This window comes from Sesamum indicum, linkage group LG8 (assembly GCF_026168435.1).
Source record: "Sesamum indicum cultivar Baizhima isolate 11 linkage group LG8, ASM2616843v1, whole genome shotgun sequence".
In the NCBI taxonomy this organism is placed as follows: domain Eukaryota; kingdom Viridiplantae; phylum Streptophyta; class Magnoliopsida; order Lamiales; family Pedaliaceae; genus Sesamum; species Sesamum indicum.
In genome coordinates, this window is record NC_142664.1 from 19847840 (window position 1) to 19872691 (window position 24852).

At 35.9% G+C, this 24852-nt stretch overlaps 1 protein-coding gene across 1 annotated transcript; it reads left to right on the forward strand.

Moving 5' to 3' along the window:
- Positions 1 to 3680: 3680 nt before the first annotated feature.
- LOC105168187 (paired amphipathic helix protein Sin3-like 3) lies at positions 3681 to 16049 on the forward strand. The gene is made up of 24 exons (XM_011088145.3): positions 3681 to 3986; positions 4126 to 4168; positions 4286 to 4462; positions 5131 to 5286; positions 5396 to 5582; positions 5675 to 5773; positions 5864 to 6037; positions 6112 to 6304; positions 6719 to 6855; positions 8092 to 8167; positions 8482 to 8756; positions 8835 to 8989; positions 9309 to 9436; positions 9509 to 9763; positions 12724 to 13392; positions 13500 to 13558; positions 13710 to 14333; positions 14454 to 14554; positions 14647 to 14785; positions 14884 to 15036; positions 15134 to 15300; positions 15377 to 15488; positions 15578 to 15744; positions 15826 to 16049. The coding sequence occupies exons 3-23, from the start codon at positions 4389 to 4391 to the stop codon at positions 15713 to 15715; spliced, it is 4071 nt and encodes a 1356-aa protein (XP_011086447.1). The 5' UTR covers positions 3681 to 3986; positions 4126 to 4168; positions 4286 to 4388; the 3' UTR covers positions 15716 to 15744; positions 15826 to 16049.
- Positions 16050 to 24852: the final 8803 nt, after the last annotated feature.

Sequence of the window (24852 nt, forward strand, 5' to 3'; positions counted from 1 at the left end):
ATTTTGGTCAGTTTACTACAGAAAATGGATGAAATAGACTAGATCGGGCTAATTTTTTAGACGGTGGTTAAAATTAAGGAAGTATCAGTAATTTTTCAAATAATAATGGAATTTGTGATTATAACAAATTTAAGGAGAACTCGTTGTAATTTATTCTAAATATAACTTTTAATACTTAAGTTACATAATTGTTAAGAGGTAAAAGTTTGGAAGTATTAAATATAAAGTCAAAAGAATATACTTCATCTTTGGAGAGTGAGTGTTTAAAGGTGTGCCCCATTAAATACAATTAGGAAGTCGTATGTGGGCCTTTTAGTAATTCCACAAGTTTGACTGTGGTCACTACATCAGATTAGAGTTCGTTTAATTACACAAGTTTGAGTGTGGTCCCTACATCAGATTAGAGTTCCCAACGAATATATTAGTATTTGTTTTGTTATATGTAGATTTATTGTAGTTTGTTATTTTATTATTAATTCTCTTAAATTTGATGTAATTACACATAAATCTCATGTGGTTTCAAAAATTACATTAAAAGCCTCTAAAGTTTGCGTCTGTCCAACAAATAAGTCTATTCGTTAATCAAAATTCACTGAATTTGTTAATATTAACAAAAAAACTGAACGAAAATTGATATTTACCCTCGATGGACTTATTAATAACTTATTGCATATCAAATAATTTTTTTTCCCCGACTAAACTAATATAACAAAAACGATATATCTCTTCACATGCATTAGCATATACAATAGTATGAAGGTAATTTGATTATAAAAAGATTTATCTGACTTGAAATAAATTAGTAATAAGTCAATTGGAGGTAAATATAGCAATTTTTTTTGTTAATATAAGTAAATTTTGACTAATGAATAGACTTATTTGCTAGACGGAAGTAAATTTTAGAGGTGCTAAATATAATTTTTTAAATCACAGAGGGTCTACGTGTGATTACACTAAACTTCATAAGAAGGTGTGTAATTATTCCTTAATTTTACTCCTACAATAATTAAGCTTGGGCATTATTTCAACGAGTTTCGTGGTATCGATATGTTCTCATGTGATTAGACTTTAATTTTTCTTATAGAAATAAATTGTAAGAGTATTCTTACTTATGTGTTGATTCAACATTATTGTACCTTGGTTAATGCGTGACAAAATGTTAGTTATAAAACTTTAACCATCACACGATTAGAGATGTCGATCGATTCAGATTGGATATGGACTTGAATTCAGTGAGTATTGAAGTCTTAAATGGGTCTTAGAATCGGTTTGAGTGTTAGTGGTTTGGACCCAAATCCACTCTGAATCCATCTCGATTATATTTTTTAATTTATTTTGTATTTTATATATGTCTATGTAAAATGTATTTATACATATATAAAAAATATGTATAATTTATTTATATTTACATATAATATGTAAACTTAATATTTTTTTTATAAACTAATTGTATAAATAGTTTATAAATATTTTAATATCTAAAGTTTTTAATATTTCAATATCTAAAATATGCCCATATAAATTTATAAAGAAAAATCTTAACCTTTGAAGAATATTATTGTCTCGTATTTATTAAATTATGATAGTATTATTTTTTTAAACAACCTAATCTATCGAGTCCAACCCAACGGTCTTGTGTCTAGGGCAGTCCAAAATTTTCTTGGCAGGTGGATTTTGGGTTTTGACAAACCCGTTCTGTTGCCATCCCTACACACAATGAGTAGACACAATCCTCTTTTTCGGAGCCTACTCGATTTTTTCATTTTTGCCATCTATACTATATTTTTCTCTCCCAAACGGCTGTTATGACACTGCAACACAAATTTTATTATTATGCCAATAATACCCATAACTTTATTTTCTTTTTTTCTTTGTTGCTTTCTTTCTTATTTTTTTTAATTTTTCTTTTTAAAAATATGATGTGTTTGGTTTATATATATATTTTTATTCATAATATATTTTAAAACATAAAGTATTATTTATTATATGCACGTAGAGCGACGTACCATGGTAACTAATAAGAAAAAATAATAATAGTAGTAGAAATTATAATATTTTTTATGTTTAAATACACAAACAACATTATTACGCATAAAATCAAGGTTCGAACACAAGACCTTCTATAGAAAATCTTAAACCTAATCCGTTCGACTATTTCCAGATGACAACAACAGTTGTAGTTTTTAATTAATAGAAAAGTAAAAATATTCTCTTTGCCATACTCTTTCTAAAGCGGAAGTTCTCGATTAAAGCCCAAGTCTAGGCCCAAATATTTGACCAAGAGTTTAGTCCAATGTTTCAACTCTAAGCCCGTTCCCTTAGTTAAAAATATTTCTAAAAATTATACATCGAAGCCCAATTAGTTAAAGCCTCAACCTATGCATTTTGGATTGGCCCATGAAAGGCCCAATAAAGTTTACATATTTTTTTGGCAACTTTACTATCCTTGTTGGCTAAATATTACAAAAATATTGCTAATATTGGGCTTACTATTCTTGATTTAAATTCAAGGCCCACTAAGTGTTCATTCATTAATGTTAGTTATTAAACATTATTAATCTATATTTCAGAATTAAAATCTGTAATTCCTTCTCTTAGAAGTTGAAATCGAAAGACATATCGGTCGAAAATGAGATATACATCGAGTGACAAAATATCAAATGACACAAAATAACGACCATTACTGAAATAATTTCATCTTGATCCTCAATGAATAAAATAATTTTTTTAAAATTTTTAAAGTCATGATATGGGCCAGCCCAGCCCAGCCCAATTGCATAATAGAAAGATTTTAAAATTAAGTTCCCATTATAAGACCAATTTTGCTTATGTCAAGTCAAACTTTAGCTATCTTATCACAATAATTGTTTACAGAACATATATATATTTATATATAAAAGTAAATATTCAATTAAGGTATATATATGAGGCAGAGAGCAGCACTTGCTACCCACCCACAGACTCCCACTAAGTGAATTCCTCCTACTACACCACTCTCACAATCTTCCATGTTTAATCCACCACCACCACCGCCGCCGCCGCCGGCCATCCTTTTACCCTAAGTGAATTGGGCATTTTGCAACTCTAATAAGATTGTGTAACAAATTTAAAATCGGATATTTTGCGACACAGTAAGTCTGTGTGACAAATTTAGTTTTTAAAACGATGGTTATTGCTCGAATGGGGCACACGACAACCCCAATAAAAATTAATACACTGATCGACTCTCCACCACCGTCTTTTAATTATGAGAAAAATTCTAACAGCTTTACGAAATAATTCAAATTATATTAAAATTTACAAGAGGTAAAAATTTAATTAAATGCGGAACGTCTACTATTGCCATGTGTCAAATATTAATATTGAAACACAGGAAGTGAGTCATAAATACATTGAATATCCCCATGCCACATAAAATATTTTCGATAATGTCATCAATGATTACCAAAAGTATATTTACCAAAAAATAAAAATTACCTGAACATTTACCCTCAATTTTATTTATTTATTTTTACCTAAGTTACAATATGATGATACCCAAAAGATAAAAAATAAAATTTTAACCTAAGTTACAAATTACAAATGCTAATGAAGGTCAAGAATAGTTCTCTCTCTTTCTTGGTCTCCCCTAACACCCCCCCACCCCCACCCCCCACCCCTCCAATCTCCACTCTCCTCCCCCGCTGCATATATAAACGAACCACACAGTGTCTATATCCTCCCCCATAATATATATATCTCTCTGTCTCTCAAAAAAACACACACACACACACACACCATAAAACTCTCTTCTCTCTCTGGTTCTCTCTTCTGAGATATACGAAACCACTTTGCAATCTTTCTCATCAATACGATATATAATATATGATATACGCGTATGTGTGTATGAGTAATATACATACGTACAAATTATGCATACACAAACCCAACACGTTATTTCGGGCGCAGCTGGGATAAACTGTCTTCTGCTGATTCGTTCATTCATTGTAAGAGGCCTAAAAGATCTCTTGCTGTAAAAATTCTGGAGCTTTATGGATTTTTTTTCTTTTGGTGGGTTGGAGTATTGCATTCCGTATAATTCAAGTAATGTGTATTCAGTGCTTGCGATTTTTGTTTATTTTGTAGGAATTTTTTGATAATAAGGTAATTGGAGGTGATCTGCGTCGAGGTATGGATTGAGGTTGATGTATTTACGTCAATCACTGTTCGGACGTGCTTAATAGATCTAATTATCGTTGTTTTTAATGTAATTAAGTTTAGTGGTTCGGTAATTACTCTTTGGCAGGGCTGTTGGATCACAATTTTTCCCAATTGGAGTGAATAAAGCGTGATTTTTCTGAAGATTAAGGGAGGTAACAATAAGACAATAGGAATAATAGCGTATTGGGATGAAGAGGTCGAGAGATGACGCTTTCGTGAGTTCTCAACTCAAGCGGCCCGCCATTTCTCCTCTTGTTGAACCGTAAGTTTTTTTTCTTTTGCTTGTTTATCCGTTTAAGTTTCATAATTCCAATACTTTTTGTTATCGACTGTGGTTTTGTGGTTTGGTAGTTTTTTTTCTAAAATGACTATTGATCCTTTTGATTTTGTTGACACTGAAATTATCCTGCTTTACTGATTCTTTAACATTTGTTGTACTTAAACCCATTCTCATCATTGAGTTGGATGCTTTCTGCTGTCACATTGTCTCAAATTTCAGTGATTTTTTATTCTGCCAACTCCATGTTTTCCTCTATTGATATTATTCTTGTGTCAATCATCTATCTAGTCAGGTTTCTGTTGATCATTCTATTTTCCTTTTCTTTTCTGTTGCTTTAGGTTGATGGCACAGTATTATGATCATTTTACATAAAAAGTAAGCGAAGCTAGAATTAATTCTGTTATGATTTTTCTGATTACATGAAAGTTATAATCTTGTAACATTTAGGCCATCAGTTCATGGGCTTTGTCAATGTAATTTGAATTCCAGGGATATGAAGGGTTCATTCTTTTCTGTTGATTTAGGTTATGTGCCTTTGTTGATATCATTTGAATTCCAGGGGCTATGAAGGGTTCATTCTCCTTTTTAGTATCATAGAGATAGTTACATCTTCTTATTGATTTGAAATATGCATTTTGGGGATAATGAAGGTCCGGGCAAGCCCAGATGTCAACTGCAAGCAGCGCTCAGAGGCTGACAACAACTGATGCCTTGTCATATCTCAAAACTGTGAAGGAAATTTTTCAAGACAAAAGGGATAAATATGATGATTTTCTTGAGGTCATGAAAGATTTTAAGGCTCAAAGGTAGAAGTTTGTTCTTCTTTTCCTTGTTAACTGCAGATTTCCACTTATATTTAACTCATATGGTTGTATTTTTAATGTTTGTCCATTCTGTTTGCATGGTTGTTTGTAGAATTGATACATCTGGTGTTATATTGAGAGTGAAGGAGTTATTTAAAGGTAATCGAGACCTAATTTTGGGTTTCAATACCTTTTTGCCGAAGGGATATGAAATCACCCTCCCACCAGAGGATGAACCATTTCAGAAAAAGAAGCCAGTAGAATTTGAAGAAGCCATCAGTTTTGTAAACAAAATCAAGGTGCAACTGCTAAAGCATAATGCCACTGGAGTTTGCTATTCTCTACTTGTCTATTAGAATTATAGGCTAAACCACTTTAAAACTAATTGCAGACTAGATTTCAAGGTGACGACCATGTGTATAAAGCTTTCCTTGACATTTTGAATATGTACAGAAAAGATAATAAGTCCATAACAGAGGTTTATCAGGAGGTATGCTATGATGATTTCATATTCATGCATATCCTGTCATAGTCTTTAGATTAGAAATTAACTATGTGACTGGTTAATGTTTGCTTGTAGGTTTCAGTTCTTTTTCAGGAACACGCTGACCTACTTGTAGAGTTCACTCATTTTTTACCGGATACCTCTGGCTCCGCCTCAATCCAGTACCCACAGCCTGGTAGAAATCACACACTAAATGGGGATGATAGAGGCTCTCCCATGACAGCGTCAAGGCCCATTCAAATTGAGAAGGTAGTGCCTCTTTAGTGATTGTGTGGTTATTTTTCATAATGGTAATATGTGATGCTTCTCCTTACTTGCTTCAGAAGCCTGCTGTGTCATATGCTGTTCGTGACCAGTACATCAATCACCATGGTTCAGAGCAGTGGAATCATGTTGAGAAAGAAAAGGAGAAGAGAGAAGACAAAGAAAACAATGAGTGGGAACGTGATGATAGCTTAGATCACAAAAGAAAATCTGCTCGCCGAGATGATTCTATGACAGACCTGTTTCATCGAGGTAGGACAGATGTAGAGGGCAGCGTACACAACCTTAGAATCACCTGCATATGATGATTTGCGTCCTTATGTAGCTGTTTGTCTTGCATTAAGAGATCAACTAATTATCCCATTCTTGCTCTTATTCTAGATTCATTTTAGTGAAACCATCATTTAATAATGTACAAAACCTTTTTCTGTTTCTATTTTAGTCAGTTAGATATCAACCAGTTTTATCCAAAAATCCTATTAGACTTGGAAGAATATGCCCATGATGAATACAATTGAAGATCAGGAAATGAAATTTCCATTTTGGGATTATTTTGCAGAATAAATAAATGTCTATGGGCTCCAGGCTGCAGGATTAGATCCTTGGGTAAAATCAAAACAAGGCATCCTAACAAAGTTAATTAACATCAATTATCTTCTTGTTCAGGGATGCAGGACCCAGAATCAGCTTTCCTTGAGAAAGTGAAGGAACGATTACCAGATCCTGAAATTAACAAGAAAATTTCAGATTGTGTTCGTCCCTACAAGAGCAAGTTTGTCACAGCAGCTCAATTTCGGACACTGGTGATCTTTTTTGCAATTACCTCTGACTCTTATTCTATTGCTCCAAATAATATATAGTTTTCTCTATTTTTATCCAATTTTATTGTTCAAGTGTTGCCTTATCATCTCATCATTGCATTTTTTAGCAATATGAATATGGTTCAGTAGTCTACTTTGAGGCTATAAGAATGAACTCCCTTTCTCCAAGTTATTTTGCTTTTTGTTGAAATTATCCTTTCTCAAATTGAGCATGTGGATTCAATTCTTATGAAGTACCTTCCTTGAGTTTCACCCAATAATGGCAAAACCTTTCCTCTTTCCCTCTGAAAATCTAGAAACCTTTTCATCCTTGGCTGCTCCATGGGATTACATGGTCAAAGACAGAGGAGAGTTGAATCACTATGTTAATTATTACTAAACTAGATAATAAATCAATAAAAATGAGAGCAAGACTTCTATAGGCTGTTCTTCTCATTGGTACACTTTGCTCTCTATACTTGTTGATATAGAAAATGTGCTGCATGCAGTATGTTAACCTCTTGGAAAACACTTCCATGAAGACATGCAATGTCAAAGTGTTATCTGAAACACCTGCCAAATACCCATGAAAAGTTGGTTAAGCAAGTCCACTTGTGTTTCCAGAATTGCCATATGATTTTGTGATCTTAAGTCTGTTATCTCACAGTATTTGACTGAATGCTACATGTAACAGTGCTAGAGAAAAAGACATTACAGTAAAGTTTTAAGAAGACTCCATAAAAGAAAAGATCTGGTGCTCAACATGTACAATAAAAAGTAAAAAACAACGGCAAGCGCACTGTTGGAATAAACTTTTCATGATACTCCATTTTCGTTTACCTGCAAGGTTGTATTAAGCTTCTTTTTATTGCTTGATGATCATTACAAATATCTCTAATGGTTAGTATTGATGATAAAACCTGAAAAAGTATGATACTGAAAATCTGACTAATATTTCAAAAACATAGAACAGCAACATATTTCATGTGCTATGGAAAAATATCAATCCTATAGTCAAGTTTTACATGATAACCGCATTTTTCTCAAATTTGGTAAGTATCATAATCAACAGCCAGTAGAGTGAATTTCATGGTCAACATGTCCACCTATACCCCCTTCATTATTGAAACCGAGGATCAGAATTCGGAAGCATAGCTAGCCATTAGTCATTTTTTTTGGTTACTTGTATTATGTCCTTTGCTGGGCCACTAATCTGGACTGACATTTTTATCATATCAGGTAGCTAGTTTACTTGGAACACATCCAGAACTTATGGAGGCATGTGAAGATTTCATCACTTACATTGAGAAGACTGGTAATAGAATATGATAGTAACTTGTTACTAGTACTTCCTTTTTCCCTATGCATTTGTTTATCTGGCCAGCTATTCAAGTTGACTGCATCAGATGTCTTATCTTTTAAGCCTTCAAGCATGAAAGTTGTTTCTTCATACTTCTATGGAAAAATGTACTGAAAGAACATTTATCTGTCATGCTGATAGTTATTTGTTATGTCTCTTCTGAACTATATATTACTAACTCGTGGAATATATTGGAAAGTTGCGATACATTTTAACTGCCTTATGAATGATGAAATCTGTAAATTTGTAATCGATTTATCTCAATCCAGGAAGCTTGCGGAACAATAAACAAGTTTTCAGATCTTTAAAAGTGGATGGCGATGGAGAAGACCATGATAGGGAAGACAGAGAAAAAAATAAGGATCACGATAACAGAGAAAGGGAAAGACATGATAGAGGTCTGGCCTTTAGCAATAAAGATGTCCTAGGACAGAAGATGCCTTCATATGCGAGCAAAGAGAAGTTCATGTGGAAGTCCATTCAAGACCTCGATCTATCTAACTGTGAGCGCTGCACACCAAGCTATCGACTTCTTCCGCAAAATGTAGGTTTACCTATCCAATTTTACACAACTGAGTATTCAGTATTTTTTACTCATCTCATTGGTATATCCATAATACAGTACCCAATCCCATCAGCAAGTCGTAGAACCAAGATTGGTGCTAGAGTTCTGAATGACCATTGGGTGTCCGTTACTTCAGGAAGTGAGGATTACTCATTCAAACACATGCGCAAAAATCAATATGAAGAAAGCTTGTTCAGATGTGAAGATGATAGGTAAAAATTTTAAACTCGCTCAAGAGTTTCTAACATGACTTCGCTCCATTTTGAATGTCCTATCATCTATCTTTACCTCCTCTCTGACTTGTGTATGCATTTCCTCCTATAGTGTAAACCGCTTCTTCTGCTGTATTTATGTGTATTGAAATATCTTTCCTGAAATTGCATTTCCCCACATGATGTTAATAGGTTGTTAAAACCATGTCCAACGTTTGAAGCTTCTTTCCTCCTTTCCATTTTCTGCAAATGGAGACTAAACAGGGGATCTGCTGTATTTATGTGTATTGAAATTTTGGAGATCTGATTATGATTCCAGGTTTGAACTTGACATGTTATTGGAATCTGTGAACGCAACAGCCAAGCGAGTTGAGGAACTCTTAGACAGTATGAATTCTCATACAAATAAGACAGATAGTTCATTTTGTATCGAAGATCATTTGACAGGTTAGTGAGTTTTTTAATGATTCCTCATAGTATATCTCATGCAAAGTTAATGGTACATTTCCTTTTTTCCAGCGCTTAACCTACGGTGCATTGAACGTTTGTATGGCGACCATGGGCTTGATGTAATGGATGTATTGAGAAAGAATGCACCTCTTGCCCTGCCAGTTATATTAACCCGGTTGAAGCAGAAACAAGAAGAATGGGCAAGGTGCCGTGCTGATTTTAATAAAGTTTGGGCCGAAATTTATGCTAAAAACTACCACAAATCACTCGACCACAGGAGCTTCTATTTTAAGCAGCAGGATACAAAAAACTTGAGCGCTAAAGGTAATTAGGTTATTTCACTTGGCTCTTGTGTTAAAATTTAGGAGATATATTTCTCTTCATTCGAGAAGTGATGTTGAGTATTATGATTGATATGATCATTGACGCAAAATTTAGAATCCAAGTGATTGCAAAATTTTAAAGATAGCCAACCCAGTGTGGAGTCGGTGCAGAGCATAGAAAATTGCTAATTTTACTTGTCAGTTTAATGTATGCAAGACAGTCACAACATCTCATGCAGATTCTCTTTAATGCATTATCTTTTCTTGCTAACTTTGTGGTGGCGTTCATTCTCTTTGCATTTCGTGCTTGGCAACTTCTTAAGAAAATTTCTCGTGTTATGATATGTAATCTGATGGTTTCTGATGTCCTGGCATCCTGTGTTTATATTATGCGTAGTTTGGGGTTTTTGGGATAACTTGTAAGTGATGGAGTTTGTTCCCCTTCACTGTGAACTTGGTCAAACACGTCTTTACTGGTGTGCATTTGTGCTAGCTGGAGTTCCAATGTTTATTGTTGGTGACTTTTTTATGTGACTAGAAGCAGACTATGCACATCATATGGGAATGTCACGTCAAACTGTACATGCCCATAAGACCTAATATGAATGAGCCTACTTAGGAAATCTCATGGCCGGATTTGAATTGTGATAGAACAAGCCAACTTGCCCCATGTTTAACTTACATTACAACAATGTGGGGGCTCAATTTTGAGCGGAAATGGACATCAGCTTGATAGTGGAAAAAGAAATCCACTAGCGCTTGGTATCTTACCTCTGTCTGTGAAAGGCACGGGGCCTAACACACTAGACCAGCCAATTAAATGCTTTTTGTGAAAAATTTCAAGTTCTCATTCTTTAAGACAAGGTCCATCTCTAGCATCGATAGTAGTGTCAAGTTTTTCTGGTCAATGTAACGTATGCTGCTTTAAATAGTTGGTAGCATCTTGTGCGGATTGCCTTTAATGCATGCTTTGTTCACGCCAATTTGAAGATGGCTCTGTCTCTGTATGTTCTAGAACTTATTGTTTTGGTGTTAGAATACGTATACTGACGGTGTTTGATTTTCGGGCTTATTTTGAATCTTTTTGTTTGTAGCTTGTGCTTTGTGGGTCTTTTTTAAGTGACGGTGTCAGTACACCGTTAGCTGTAAACTTAGCCAGTGCCACCTTTTCCGTGGTTTGTCCTTCGTGCTGGCCGGAGTTTTAGTGCTTCTTGTTGGTGAATATTTTGTTTATATTTTCATTGCACAATTACAGTGCCAACTACGTATACGTTTTCATTATTTTCCCTTTCTGTCCTTTAGATATTAATTATATTTCACCTGCTTTGCTTGCAGTTACACGCTATATGTATTTGTCGTATTCAGAGCCTTTGTCATTTAAGTTTCTCTCTCTGTCTTTGTTTTCATCGCCTTCTTCTACCACCACCACCTCCTCTTCTACCTTGTTTCTCATTCTCTTCTTATCCCATCTCCTCTTACTTGGTTGCACTGGCTCTCCCTTTCTCATTATTTATGGCAATGCTATACATCCTCGCCACTGATTTCTCAGAATCAGGTAAAAGTGGTACATATAGTTGTTATTTCTATCTTCCAGTTGTTTCCCTCTTTGGTTTCACCGTGATTCCATAGTAACTTACCTTTTGTTTTGGGTTTAACTGGAGTTCTTTTAGATTATTAATTGACAATCTCTGAAGAATCATACACTGCAATAGTGTTCCTGAATGTCGTTTCTTTACTTACCTATTACATGGATTTGAAACATCTTGATCTGCACTGTCATTTCTTTCTAACAAATAACTGTGTTTTATTGTAGTAATGTTATTATAGGTTATGTGAAAAAGATCAATTTTTACCAAAATATTTAAATTTATTTTTCTCTATTTGTTTAAGTGTCATGTTTTTGTATTGTTTTTTATTGAGTAAAAAGATTTGATCAAGAATATATCATGAGTTCTTATTCTGAAACTCGAATGAAACGGAAGGAGCTTTGAAAACTGTATTAATGACGCCTACTTTTAAATTTCCACCACATTTTCAATTAAATGGCAGAAAGTGCCAAAGTAGTTTCATAAATTGATGAAATTTAATAGAAATGATGTGATATATTCAAGTACTTGGTTTATTATATTTTGAAACGGAGTAGACTTATACTAATTTTTCTTCCTACACACTAAATCCTTCTTAGGCATGCTGCAATCATATATTTGATAGTGATATCACTAACATTTTGCTAGGCCCATGTAGAGGTTATCTTAATTCTTTTTAATGGTTCAATACAATTGGAGTTACTACTGAGAATTTGCTCAACAAACATTTAATGTTTATAGATTTACAGTTGTCTTTTTGCTCTGTACCTATGAAGAGTTCTTTTCTTTTTACTTTTCCTCTCCTTTTTTATGTCACCTAGATGCATCAGAGTCAATTTCATATACTTTTTGTATTCACGAATTTATTTCAAAATGTGGAAAAAAGAACCTCATTTAGCAGGGGAAGCTGTAGCTGAGGTTTCTTATCTCATCAGGGTGACTAGTTGATTTTTCTCTGGTTGCTGCAGAAATCATTGTGTTTGTATTTTCTGTTTTTATATGCTTACTCGCAATTGGTGTTGTTGATGCTTTCACTTATTTATATATATAAATTTACTTATGGATACTTATTGATTTGTTTGTTTTAATAGATACTTCTTCTATAATATTATGTTTTTTTTTTTTTTTGATTCATAATAAGTATAAATACTGTGTGGGACACGTCAGCCACTGAGTGGCCGTCAGAGGACCTCTCTTGAATTGCAGCATGAATAAGTAAAGTAACTATAGTATTTGGCCCAAATTGTTGAATTTCTAGAGAGAGTAGACTGTGCTCGTTTCTATTACCTTTGTTATTTGTTTCTCTTATAATTCATAGAAAAGTAGTAGGTGTTTCCTGTCCATTTATCTAACTTTATAATTTTCATCGTTTCAGCATTGTTATCTGAGATCAGAGAAATGAGTGAAAAGAATCTGAACGAAGATGAAATGGTCCTCTGTGTTGGTGCTGGATATAAACAGCCCATTAGACCTCATATGCAATTTGAGTATCCTGATCCAGAAATCCAAGAAGATCTGTATCAGCTCATGAAATACTCTTGTGGAGAAGTTTGTACACCTGAACAGCGTGACAAAGTCATGAAGATCTGGACAACCTTCATTGAGCAAGTGCTTGGTGTTCCTCCCCGTCCTCCCAGTTCAGAGGGCAAAGAAGATGCTTTCAAAGCTAAGAATCAAACACCCAAAAGTGTGGATGATATTGGTGAAAAGAATGGTAGTCCTGTTGATGAGGCTGCTCACTGCAAAACATCAGACTTGTCCAAAGCCAGAGATGAACGCCTTCCGAATCCCTGCTCCAGCAGAGTGAGGGCAGCACATGGTAATTATGGGGTTAATGCTGATGGTTCTCCTAGTGCAGATAATATTGCTAGTAAGAGTGAAATATTATGCAACGTTCCCCAAAATAGACATATGCAGACTGATGCCAGTATGATGTCTGCTAAGTCATGGGCTAGCAAACAAGCTGGTTTCTTAGAGGAAGTTGCTCAAAAAGCCTCAGGACAAAAGAGCATCAATGATGAAAATGCTTCAGCTACATGGAAGGGTAATATTATTTATTTGTTATATAGCTATATCTGGTCCTTCATCCAGATTTTTCTGTTGAACTTTTAGATAATTGTCTACTTATGGAGCCCTTTTCTCCTCTATCAGGACCTGACTATGCCACTGCTGATTGCGGGATGGAGGCAATGCCTAGTCAAAAATCACAGGTACGTTGGAGTTTTTGGGTAATGTTGACTTGTTCACATTCCTTAAGAATTGTCTTAAGGGATATTGTGAACTGTTACTTGTCATCCTTAAGTTTGTCCAAGATATTTATTTACTGTTATTTCATTACTGTAATACTTTTTAATGCTGCAGGACGGTGTTATTACAAAACCGACTTTATCTTCGATTGGCACAGTGCCCGAAGAGGTCAGAGCTCAGAAATGCCATGAAGAAATTATAGCTCGCACTAAAAGTGAACGAGAAGAGGGTGAATTGTCTCCTAACAGAAATCTTGAAGAGAACAGTTTTGCAGCATTTGAAAATACCGGTACCAAAACAGAGCAGACTCCTCGTAAAAGTACTCCAAGGACCACAGTAATTGGAGAAGGAATGTCTGTTGAGGAGGTAGGGGAAGAAACTGATGCTATTGCTGATGATGAAGGTGAGGAAAGTGCTCAGGGCTCCTCAGACAGTGAGAATGCTTCTGAAAATGTAGATGTATCAGCAAGTGAGTCTGCTAATGGAGAAGAGTGCTCTCCTGAAGAGCCTGATGACGACGGAGATCACGAGAATGATCACAAGGCTGAGAGTGAAGGTGAGGCAGACGATGTGGCCGATGTCCACGACGCTGAAGGAATGATGACATTATCTGACAGATTTCTGCAGACAGTGAAGCCTCTTACGATGAAAGTCCCAATGGCACTACATGGCAAAGAGAAGAATTCTCAGATCTTTTATGGAAATGATTCCTTCTATTTGCTTTTCAGGCTTCACCAGGTGAGGTGTTTCTGCACTCGATGTTAACTTAGGGAATAGGCTTATACTTCCAGCTGAACTTTTGCGGTTTCTATTACAATCATTAAATTCGATCGCCTAACTTATTGTCCTCATTAACAGATGCTGTATGAAAGAATGCATAGCGCCAAGTTGCATTCATCATCTCATGAAAACAAATGGAAGATACTGAATGATGCAAAACCAACTGATTCATATGCTAGGTAGCTTATCAAGATGTCTCTTTACTTTCAATTGTTGGGATGAGACTCGTATAAACACTAGCTAATAAGCTTGAACTGATGGTTTTGAACAGATTTAAGGATGCACTACACAGTTTGCTGAATGGATCCTTTGATAACGCAAAGTTTGAAGATGAGTGCCGAGCTATTATTGGTGCTCAATCGTACATCCTTTTTACGTTAGACAAGTTGATACATAAACTTGTCAAACAGGTTGTTGCACAAGATTATTTTAGTTATCTTTTCCCTTTTCTGAGTACTTCTTTGTTGTTCATGTTGACTAAAGGGTCTCTTGCTATTATTTTCTACAGCTGCAAACAATTGCAACTGAGGAGATTGACAACAAACTCCTTCAGCTCTATGCATATGAAAGATCAAGAAATCCTGAAACATTTGCTGATGCAGTTTACCTTGAGAATGCCCGTTTTCTTCTTCCAGAAGACAACTTGTATCGAATAGAATGCGTACGTTTTTTTTGCTTTTGTCAAAAATTTGAAAATGATCATTCTCTTGGGTGAAAACAAATGGTGTGCTAACATATGAAGATGAACTCTGTTGCAGTTGCCTTCTCCAATGCGTTTGACCATACAGCTCATGAAAAATGAGCATGACAAACTTGAACCAACTGCTGTCTCCATGGACCCCAATTTTGCAGCTTATTTGAATGATGAACTCCTCCGCTCAGTTGTTCGTGAACGAAAGGATAAACCTGGTGTATTCTTGAAGAGGTACGACATAACAAAGAAAGTTATCTTAAATTCCTGTGTGTCCAAAGATATGTTAATAATCCTCCTCACTTTGCAGAAACAAAAGAAAATTTTCAACTGGAGATGAAATTGCCGATACTTCCAAAGCCATGGAAGGACTCATTATTCGTAATGGCGTGGAGATGAAGGTGAATTGCAGTACATTTAAGGTAACTTTTCCTGAACTACATATTCTCCCTTTGCTTATAAACTTTGTTGCTGGAATCTAAATAACCTTCCAATCCCTTGAACATCATAGGCTGCTTATGTTTTGGACACCGAAGACTTCTTGTATCGGAAAAGAAGTAGGAGAAGGAATTTGTATCAAAATAGTGGTCCTAGTGGAACTTCCAGCAGGTCCTCCCATAGAGCGAAACGTTGCAAGTTGTTTACTTGATGGTGAACTTTTCCAGTGGCAGTGTGGAGGTACGTGTTGCAGGCTCGTCTACTCATTATCATGCCTAGCTACTTCTGGTTGGTGGTGAATGGACTTTATTTGATATGCAGGGGTCGGAAATGAGTAGTAGTTGGACCCGTAAGATCGACTAAAGTTCCGTTCAAGTGATGCAGTGCGCTCTTTCCAGTCTAATAAAGGTGATGAAAGGAGAGAATTTGAGCATCATTGGAGTAGACTGAGTTATTTTGTAATGTAAAATAGGGAAGTGTGTTCCTTTCGTTCACTGTAATGAAGACCAACCTTTTGTTAATGCAGTTCAAGTACTCTTTCCATATCTTCTCTGCTGATCTGAATGTTGTTTTGCTACTGATTCCCTTGTCTACTTTCCTGTAAGTCTGGATTTTAGATTTTTGCAGGAATATGCTAAAGAATGAAACACCAAACAAGAAGTATGATTGGGCTAAACACCAAACAAGAAGTATGTTTGCCTTCATAAAGAAATATCATATTTTGGTATTTTTATCTCATTTGGCATAAATACATATATATAATATACACACATATATAAGTATATGTAAAAGAAAAATGAATTGACTATGAATAATCATTTTTGTCTCCTAAAACACAACATTAGATATACACTTATATATATACATATCTATATATAAGTATATATTAATAATTTAACAAATGATCAGTAATTTTTGTCTCTCAAAACACAACGTCAAATATATAATACTTATTTAAAATTATTTTAAATTAGCCCAAAAAATAAATTCAATCATACACAGTTTACCTCCAATACATATTTATTTATCTTTTTTTCTCTTTCTATCTCCACAAAACATTCTAACAATGAATCCAAACATAATGTTAAAGGTTTCAAAATTTTCACACAATAAAAGGACAATATATGAACTATAAAAAAAAAAGATAGTTACTACTTATAACGTAACATGACTAAACTTGTATTACACGTCATTTCTAACTAATGACAAGTATATTAAAATTCATTTGCTAAATTCTAAAGTAAAAAATTCTACTAAGTATCTAATAAAATACTATATTTATCAAAATAATTCATAAAATTTTTAATGCTCTTCTTGAACGAACATCAAGCTTGCAATCAAATTTTCTATATTTGTTGAGAGATAATTTTTTATCTTTATTATTTTTATAACACAAGTTGTAATATAAAATAAAAAAAAAATCACATAAAAATATCAAGTAAATGACTAAATAATTTTAAATAAAAATAATAAACATGTGAACTTGTGTGTGTGCGCGTATGGAGAAAGAGAATTATGGGTGCGTCCGACGGGGATACAGTGAGTTTCTTTTATTTTACTTTTTGGATTGAATCTATTAAAAACTCATGTTGGATTCATCAATAATTTACATTGAGCTTACAACAATTCATACCGACCCATCTAAAATATAAATTTATTTAACTTCTACCCCTATAACTCCATTTTAAAATATAACCCATTGGTCTTAACCCACCTTGACGCTCCTACTGACAAAATCTAAATCATTCATTTATACTAGTATTTATGGCACACAGTGTGTGTAAATTTTATAATACTGTTTAAAATAAAATATTTTTAAAATATTTTTTATTTAATAAAATATATACAAATTGATAAATTTATAATAAATTATTGTTAAGAAGAGATGGATGGAAAAAGGAGGAAGTAAATATAAAGAGCAATGGGATAGTAGGAGTTATAAGATGAATAAATAAAATAAATAAAAAATAAAAAACAGACAAAAAAAGGAGAGATATCAAAAAAGTATTCTCTCCTAATAATAAAGTATGGATGAGATGAAAATTAACGGTGTATAAATAAGGATAAAAACATCATTTAATAGTTAAAAAATAAAAAATAATAAAAAAAGGACACGTGTGATACACCTAATCCAATAAAATGAACATGAGGGAGAATTTTGAGAGGGTGACATATTTTAGTATAACTCATTAACTCTGTGGTAAGAGCCCAGTGGTCATAGTCATAACTTTAGTCTAAATTGTCCATTTCAAATTCTTATTCCCATGCAATTACTTTTATGTAAGAAGTCCATCGTTTCCTAATCAGGTGAAATCTATAGCACATGAAATGCAAGCACCAATTCAGAGTCCACAGTTTGAGGGAGCCAACAATATATATATATATATGTGTGTTGATAGGGATAATACCCATTTATCAAGGAAAAGGATAAAAATACCTTCATTTGGGGCAAAAATATGAAAAATACCACAGTATCTGCACACATGGCTTTGGGTCGGGTTGTTGAACGTGACCAACTCCAACAAACAAACTCGGAAGACGTTTCTGTTGTATCATCACACGATCTTTGACAACACTTCCTTCAAGATAACGTGACCCACTTAACACAGTACACTTGGGCCTATAAATACTCCCATTTTGGAACAGTAGAGGTATGTTACATTTATTGCTTTCAGCCTCATTAATTACTTGAGATCTTTTCCTTGCATCTCTAACTAGAAATAGAATTAACTTGAGTGCCAGAGGATCTTAGTTGGGGACGCATCCGACGAGCCTCATATTCTTGTTTCTTCTTAGGGACCCCTTCGATATTTAGGAAGAGTAAAACGAACTCAAGACCTACTCAGAGGGATCGAATATATCGACCCAGATCATCTAGCACTACATGTGGGAAATTCCTGTGAAGCGCCTGTTGAGTTGAGGCAGAGGGAGCCTCAACGGTGAAGTGTCTATGAAAGCAATGGAGGATACACAAGGACAGGGGGATCAAGTGGTGCATTTGATTAGAGGTGAATTACAGAGGGTAATGGAAGAAAGGGGTAGAAATGCATTGATAAAATAAAAGAGGAAGATGGCTACACCAATTGCATGAGAGATTAAAACACAGTTGTTTAAGGAAAAACGAAGTAGAAAGAGAACCCCAAGAGGTACCAAGTAAAGAGGAGCCTAAGAAAGACCACAAAACTGAATTTTCTGAAGTAGGATCTAGTGAGAAAGTAAGAAGAGAAGAGAACCAGGCATCTCAAGAGTTGAAGTCAACGATGTAGGAAGGCGGATCAAGTAGTTGGGTAGGCAGATCGATGAGCTGAAAAGGAAAGGAGAAATGGAAGGCCAAAATAGAAATTCTCCTTTTTCAAACAAGATACTAGATGTGGTGGAAGACCCTAGTTTAGAATGCCTGACCTACCCAAGTATGATGGAAGGAAGGACCCTCAGGAACACGTGGTTGCATTCGAGTTGGTAATGAATTTGTATGGTCAGTTTGATCCTATTAGTGCTACATTGTTTGTTGCCACCCTTACAGGAAAAGTGCAGGAATGGCTCACCAGCTAGCCGAGTGGGAGCATAGAAACATTCAAACAGTTGGTGAAGATCACTTTTCATTTCGCAAGTAAAAGAAAACAGAATTACTCTACCATGTACTTAGTCAATATCATGCAAAAGGAAGATGAATCTTTGAAGAGTTTTATAGGTGGATTCAACAATGAGAAATTGGAGGTGCAGGACCTCAGGATAGATATAATGGTTAATATCCTTACTCATGGTTTGAAGAAGGGACCGTTCGCATCGGCCTTATCAAAGGACTCGTCAGAAGATTTGAAACAGTTAATGAGGTTGGCCGAGAAACATATCACTGAGGAGGAGATAAATGCAATGAGAGATAGAGAATAGTAGCATGCAAGAGGTCGAGATTGCTTGAAAGAAGAGAGAGATAGACACGCGCGACCAGAGAATGACCGTGAACTGCCATACCAGCCCAAGTTTCACAAATATACACCTCTAGCAACCACGAGGGCTAGGGCGTTGATGATGGTAGAAAATTTAATTTACTCCAATGGTCGAGACATACTAGATTTACACACGAAAAAAAAAATTCTAGTAAGTATTGTAAGTTCCACAGAGAGAGGGGTCACGATACGGAGGATTGTTATCAATTAAGAGACGAGATAGAGAGGTTAGTTAGACAGGGATACTTCAAAGAATATGTGCTTGAGTCGGGAAAAGAGGAGAAATATTATAAAGTGGATAATAGAGGGATGAGAAGTACGTCGGGAGCAAAGAGAGATTTAGAAACAAGGAAGAAAGGAAAAACATGGGAGCTAGAAAAAATGCGCCTGTAAAAAGTGTGATACATGCAAATGCGGGAGGACTGATAGAAGGAGATTCCAGAAGAACAAGAAAAAATATGAGAGGAGCACTCGAGGGGATCGACGAAAAGAGTTAATAATGAATATGGAGCCCGAGGAAGAAATAACGTTAGTCGAAAAGATATAAATGCAGAGGTAGGATCACAACGACCCAATGGTCATAAGGATGGACATAGCAAACTTTTCTGTGCATAAGGTGTTGGTGGATGATAGCAGTTCAGTTGGTATCATATACCGAGATGTGCTGAGAAGGATGGGACTGGAGGACGCAAATTTGAACCCAGTGCAAACTCCATTAGTAGGGTTAAGAGGTAGCGAGGTCACATCACTTGAAACTATTGATCTTCCAGTATCAATAGAGGATGAACCAAAAAGAACAACCACAATGGCTAAATTTTTAGTAGTGGATACCCCATTTGCATATAATGTGATTTTAAGGCGACCAGGTTTAAAATTTTTTTTAGCTATGGTATCTACTTATCATCTGAAAATGAAGTTCCCAATCAAGAATGGGAATAGTGGAAGTGTCTTATGATCAGAATGAAGCTCGGCAATGTTATAATTTGTCCTTGAAAAACGACATGCAATAGGAGAAAATGAAAAGACAGGTGAGCGAAGAAGACAAGATCGCAAATGTTGATGATCAGAAAAAATTTAAAACAGATCAGATCGAGTGAGCGGAAAAACATAAGACAATATAACTGGTAATTGGAGAACCTTATAGAACCACAAGAATAGGGTCGCACATGAATAGAGCACTGGAACAATGATGTTCGAGCTCTTGGAGGGAGAATGTGGATACGTTCTCATGAAGTTACTCAGATTTCAAAGGTAAATATTCGGAGGTGATTGTCCATAGGTTAAACGTTGACCTAATGGCACAATCAGTAAAGTAAAAGAAGAGATCATTTGGTGTTGAACGGAACTGCATCATTGAAGAAGAGGTGAGCAAGCTCTTAGAAGCAGGGTATGTATCTGAGGTGCAGTACACTGTATGGTTGTCAAATGTCGTGGTCGTGCCCAAAGCTTCAGGAAAGTGGCATATGTGTACAGATTTTATTGATTTAACTAAAGCTTGTCCTAAAGACCGTTACCCACTGCACTAATTGATTTGTTGGGGGATTCTACCTCGGGATGTGAGCTGCTTAGTATGACGGATGCGTAACAAGGATACCACCATATATTCGTGGAGAAAAAAGAAAGAGATAACACTTCTTTCATCACCGAGAATGGTATTTATTGTTATAACATGATGCCTTTTGGTCTAAAAAAATGCAGGTACAACTCACCAAAGGCTCGTTAACAAGATGTTCAAGGATTAGGTCGGGATATCCATGAAAGTCTATGTCGATGACATGCTCGTAAATACCAAGAGAAAGGACGACCACTTGCCCCATTTGAAGCAAGCGTTTGAGGTGATGCGAATTTGTGGAATGAAGTTGAACCCGACTAAATGCACCTTTGGAGTTCGAGGTAGAAAGTTCCTAGGTTACATAGTCAGTGAAAGAGTAATCGAAGAAAATCCAAAGAAGATCGAGCAATTATGCAGCTCCCATCTCCGAAGACGCTGAAAGAGGTGCAGAAGTTAACAGGTAAGATCGCATCACTTAGTTGCTTTATATATAGATCAACAGATTGAAACTTGCTATTTTTTAAAATGTTGAGTAAAACAAAAGATTTTAAGTGGACAGAAGAATGCAAGCAAGCGCTGAAAGTTTTGAAGCAATATTTGACTTCACCACTGTTGTTGGCAAACCCCAGAGAAAATGAGCCACTATATCTGTACTTAGCGGTGTAAGAAGATGTTGTGAGTTCGGTGTTGGTCTACGAGAAAACAAAGGTATAGAATCTGGTATACTATGTTAGTAAAATGCTCCGCGGGAGGGGGGTAAGAAGAAACACGTAGATAGAAAAATCAACACTAGCATTGGTTGTCACGGCCCGAAAGCTATGACCATACTTCCACTCCCACAAGGTGGTGGTACTTACAAACCATCCTCTAAGGCACATCATGGCTAGGCCAAATGCATCTGGTCAGTTAGTTAAGTGATCTGTAGAATTGCGTGAGTATGACATTGAGTATCAAAGCAGAACATCCACAAAAGTGCAAATCTTGGCCGACTTCATTGTGGAGTTCCCAGGCGAGTAGGTATAGGAGAAAAATGAGGATAGGTTACTGCATGTGGATGGATCTTCGAACTCGAGCAATGGTGGAGCTGGAATTTTATTGCAAGGACCAAAAAAGATCGAAATTGAGGTAGCAACAAGATTGTCCTTTTCTACCACTAATAATGAGGCAGAATACGAAGCACTAATTTTAGGGTTAGAGTTAGCACACAAGGCATGTACAAGAGAATTGGATGTATATACCGATTCCCAACTAGCGGCAATGCAGATTGAGGGTGCTTATGAGATTAGAAAATGGACTGTGGTGCAGTATCTAAAAAAGGTGAACGAGATGATAGCAAAATTTGGCAGATGCGCGATTCAACAAATCCCGAGAAGTGAGAATGAAAAGGCTGACGCTTTGTTTAAGTTAGGAGCGATGGCTGCAAGTATTAAAGACAGGAAAGTGAAGATAATCATAAGAGAAAACCCAACAGTGATGGAGGTTGCAGGTGTACAAGCCTTGGAAGAGGGAAGGTCGTGGAAAGACGACATTCTTAATTATCTAAAGAACGGGGTCGTCCCTAACGACCCAGTGTGGGCTAATCGAATAAAATTAAAGTAACAAGATTCACAATATTGCAAATGAACTTTATGATAGAACAACGGATGGGCCATTGTTAAAATGTCGAAGCGAGGAAAGAGCTCAATATGTTGTAAGAGAAACCACAAGGAAAGTTGCGGAAACCACTTAGGAGGGAGGTTGCGACCTTGGTTAAACATGCAATGGAATTCGCAAAAAGGTGTGAAGCTGCCAAAGATATGCAACTTTGATACAAACACTAGCGACTCCAATGGAGCCAATTAAGATAGAATGTCCCTTAAACCAGTGGGGAATTTATACTTTAGGGCCATTCCCTCCAGCACCAGCTAAGAAGAAGTTTATACTTATGGCGGTTGAATATTTTTCTAAGTGGGTAGAAGCAGAGGCCTTGGAAAATTTTTTGAAAAAGGAGGTGATAAATTTCATATGGAAAAACATAAGTTGCAAATTTGGTATTCCAAGGGTGTTGATCTCGGACAATGGCACCCAATTTCAAGGAAAGGGGACCGTAGCTTGGTCCAAAGAGCTCAAAATACAACAAAATATCACGGCTATAGGGAATCCCCAAGCGAGTGGACAAACGGAAGTGATGAACTGTACGCTGCTCCAACACCTGAAGACAAGGCTAGAGAGAGCTAAGAGATTGTAGGTCAAGAAACTACCAGGAATGTTGTGGGTTTATAGAACGATCTTGAGGTTGGTGACAGGTGAGAGTCCTTTTGTCTAATTTATGGAACTAAAGCAATTATTTCTGCAAAAATTGGAAAAAAGACACAAAGAATATCCCAGTACTATCCTACAAGGAACCAGGAAGAGAGGGCATTCGACCTTACAATGATTGAAGTGAAGAGAGATCGTGCATATGCAAGGATCTACACCATAAGGGGCTTAACGATGAGAAGCTATAATAGGAAAATAAAATCGAGACATTTCCAAGTCGGGGAGTTAGTTTTAAAAAAAGGTGGAAGTATCGAAGCATGTGGGCAAGCTAGACCCTGGACAGGAAGGACCATACAAGGTGGTTGAGATTAAAAAAGCTAGGAGCATACAAGCTTCAATATGGAAGGAGAAGATCTACTGCGAACTTGAAATGTTCACAACTTGAAAAAATTTTATGGCAATTAGAGGTGTGAGGTCACTTGTAGAGGAGATTAGAAACTTTATTTTGATTTTTTGTTGATCGGAAAAGATCATGAACATAATTGAATGTAAAGACGTGGTTAGGGATCTAGAAAAGATCACTTTTTGAGCTTACGAAAGGCATATTAAAAACCTGAAAAAGGTTTCTACATACGTGCATTTGAAAAATCTCAATTAATCAGAAGAATTTGATCTAGAAAAGATCGAAATTAATTAGAAGAATTTTATCCGAAAAGATCGCAATTAACCAAAAGAATTTGATCTGAAAAAAATCACAATCAATTAGAAGAATTTGATCTAAAAAAAATCGCAATTAACCATAAGAATTTGATCTGAAAAAAATTGCAATTAATTAGAAGAATTTGATCTGCAAAATATCGCCCAAATTAGATCTGGAAGAGGCTATATATCTGTCGCGCCAATCAAAGATTCTAACATGCGAGAAGGTTGAAATAAAAATGCGTTGATAAAAATAGAGTGACTAAATGCGTAAATCTGGAATTATTCTTCTATCCAAAGATTACATGAAAAAGATTGAAGGGCCATCTACTTAGCATATTCTTTGAGTCTACCGCAGGAGGTCGTTCGATATTGGAAAAGGGATCATTAATAGTTTCTAGACAAAAATTACTAAGGGGATCTAAAAATCAGCCCATATTCTCTACTTCCTCTATCAATGCAGCAAATTCATCTTCTCCTTGGTGCAGTGGGGGTATCTTCCTTGGGGTTGAGGCGATTCTGATCAAAACCATCAACAAATCCATGAAGTTTGGCCACTTGAGACTTGCATTTCCCAATGCCGTCATTTACAAAGTTGGCTGCTTTGATTTTGATGGGGACCTAGAATGCGGGAGCCTTTAGAAAATAGCTTGTTCCTTGGAGATGTGTAGTGGAGATCGCGGTTCTGAACTCCTCAAAATGAATATACCCTTGCTGATCTTCAACAATCCCCTCGAGCCTACTAGTTGCTCGTCCTGCGGAGAACCCTTCATCATTTCCCTTCTTGAAGTCATCGCCCTTCGCCTTTGCAATTTTAGCTTGAGATTGTGCTAGCTGGCTCTCTAGGCTCGAGAGTTTAGCTTCTGGGGTCGCCTGGCGATCCTCAAGCTCTTTCTCACGAGATGCAGACTC

Excerpts from the sequence above, each read along its gene's own strand:
- LOC105168187 (XM_011088145.3), top strand. The coding sequence starts at position 4,389 with ATGAAGAGGTCGAGAGATGACGCTTTCGTGAGTTCTCAACTCAAGCGG. Across the intron at positions 5,583-5,674 it reads GTTTTGTAAACAAAATCAAG|ACTAGATTTCAAGGTGACGA; the intron begins GTGCAACTGCTA and ends AACTAATTGCAG. Across the intron at positions 6,305-6,718 it reads GACAGACCTGTTTCATCGAG|GGATGCAGGACCCAGAATCA; the intron begins GTAGGACAGATG and ends CTTCTTGTTCAG.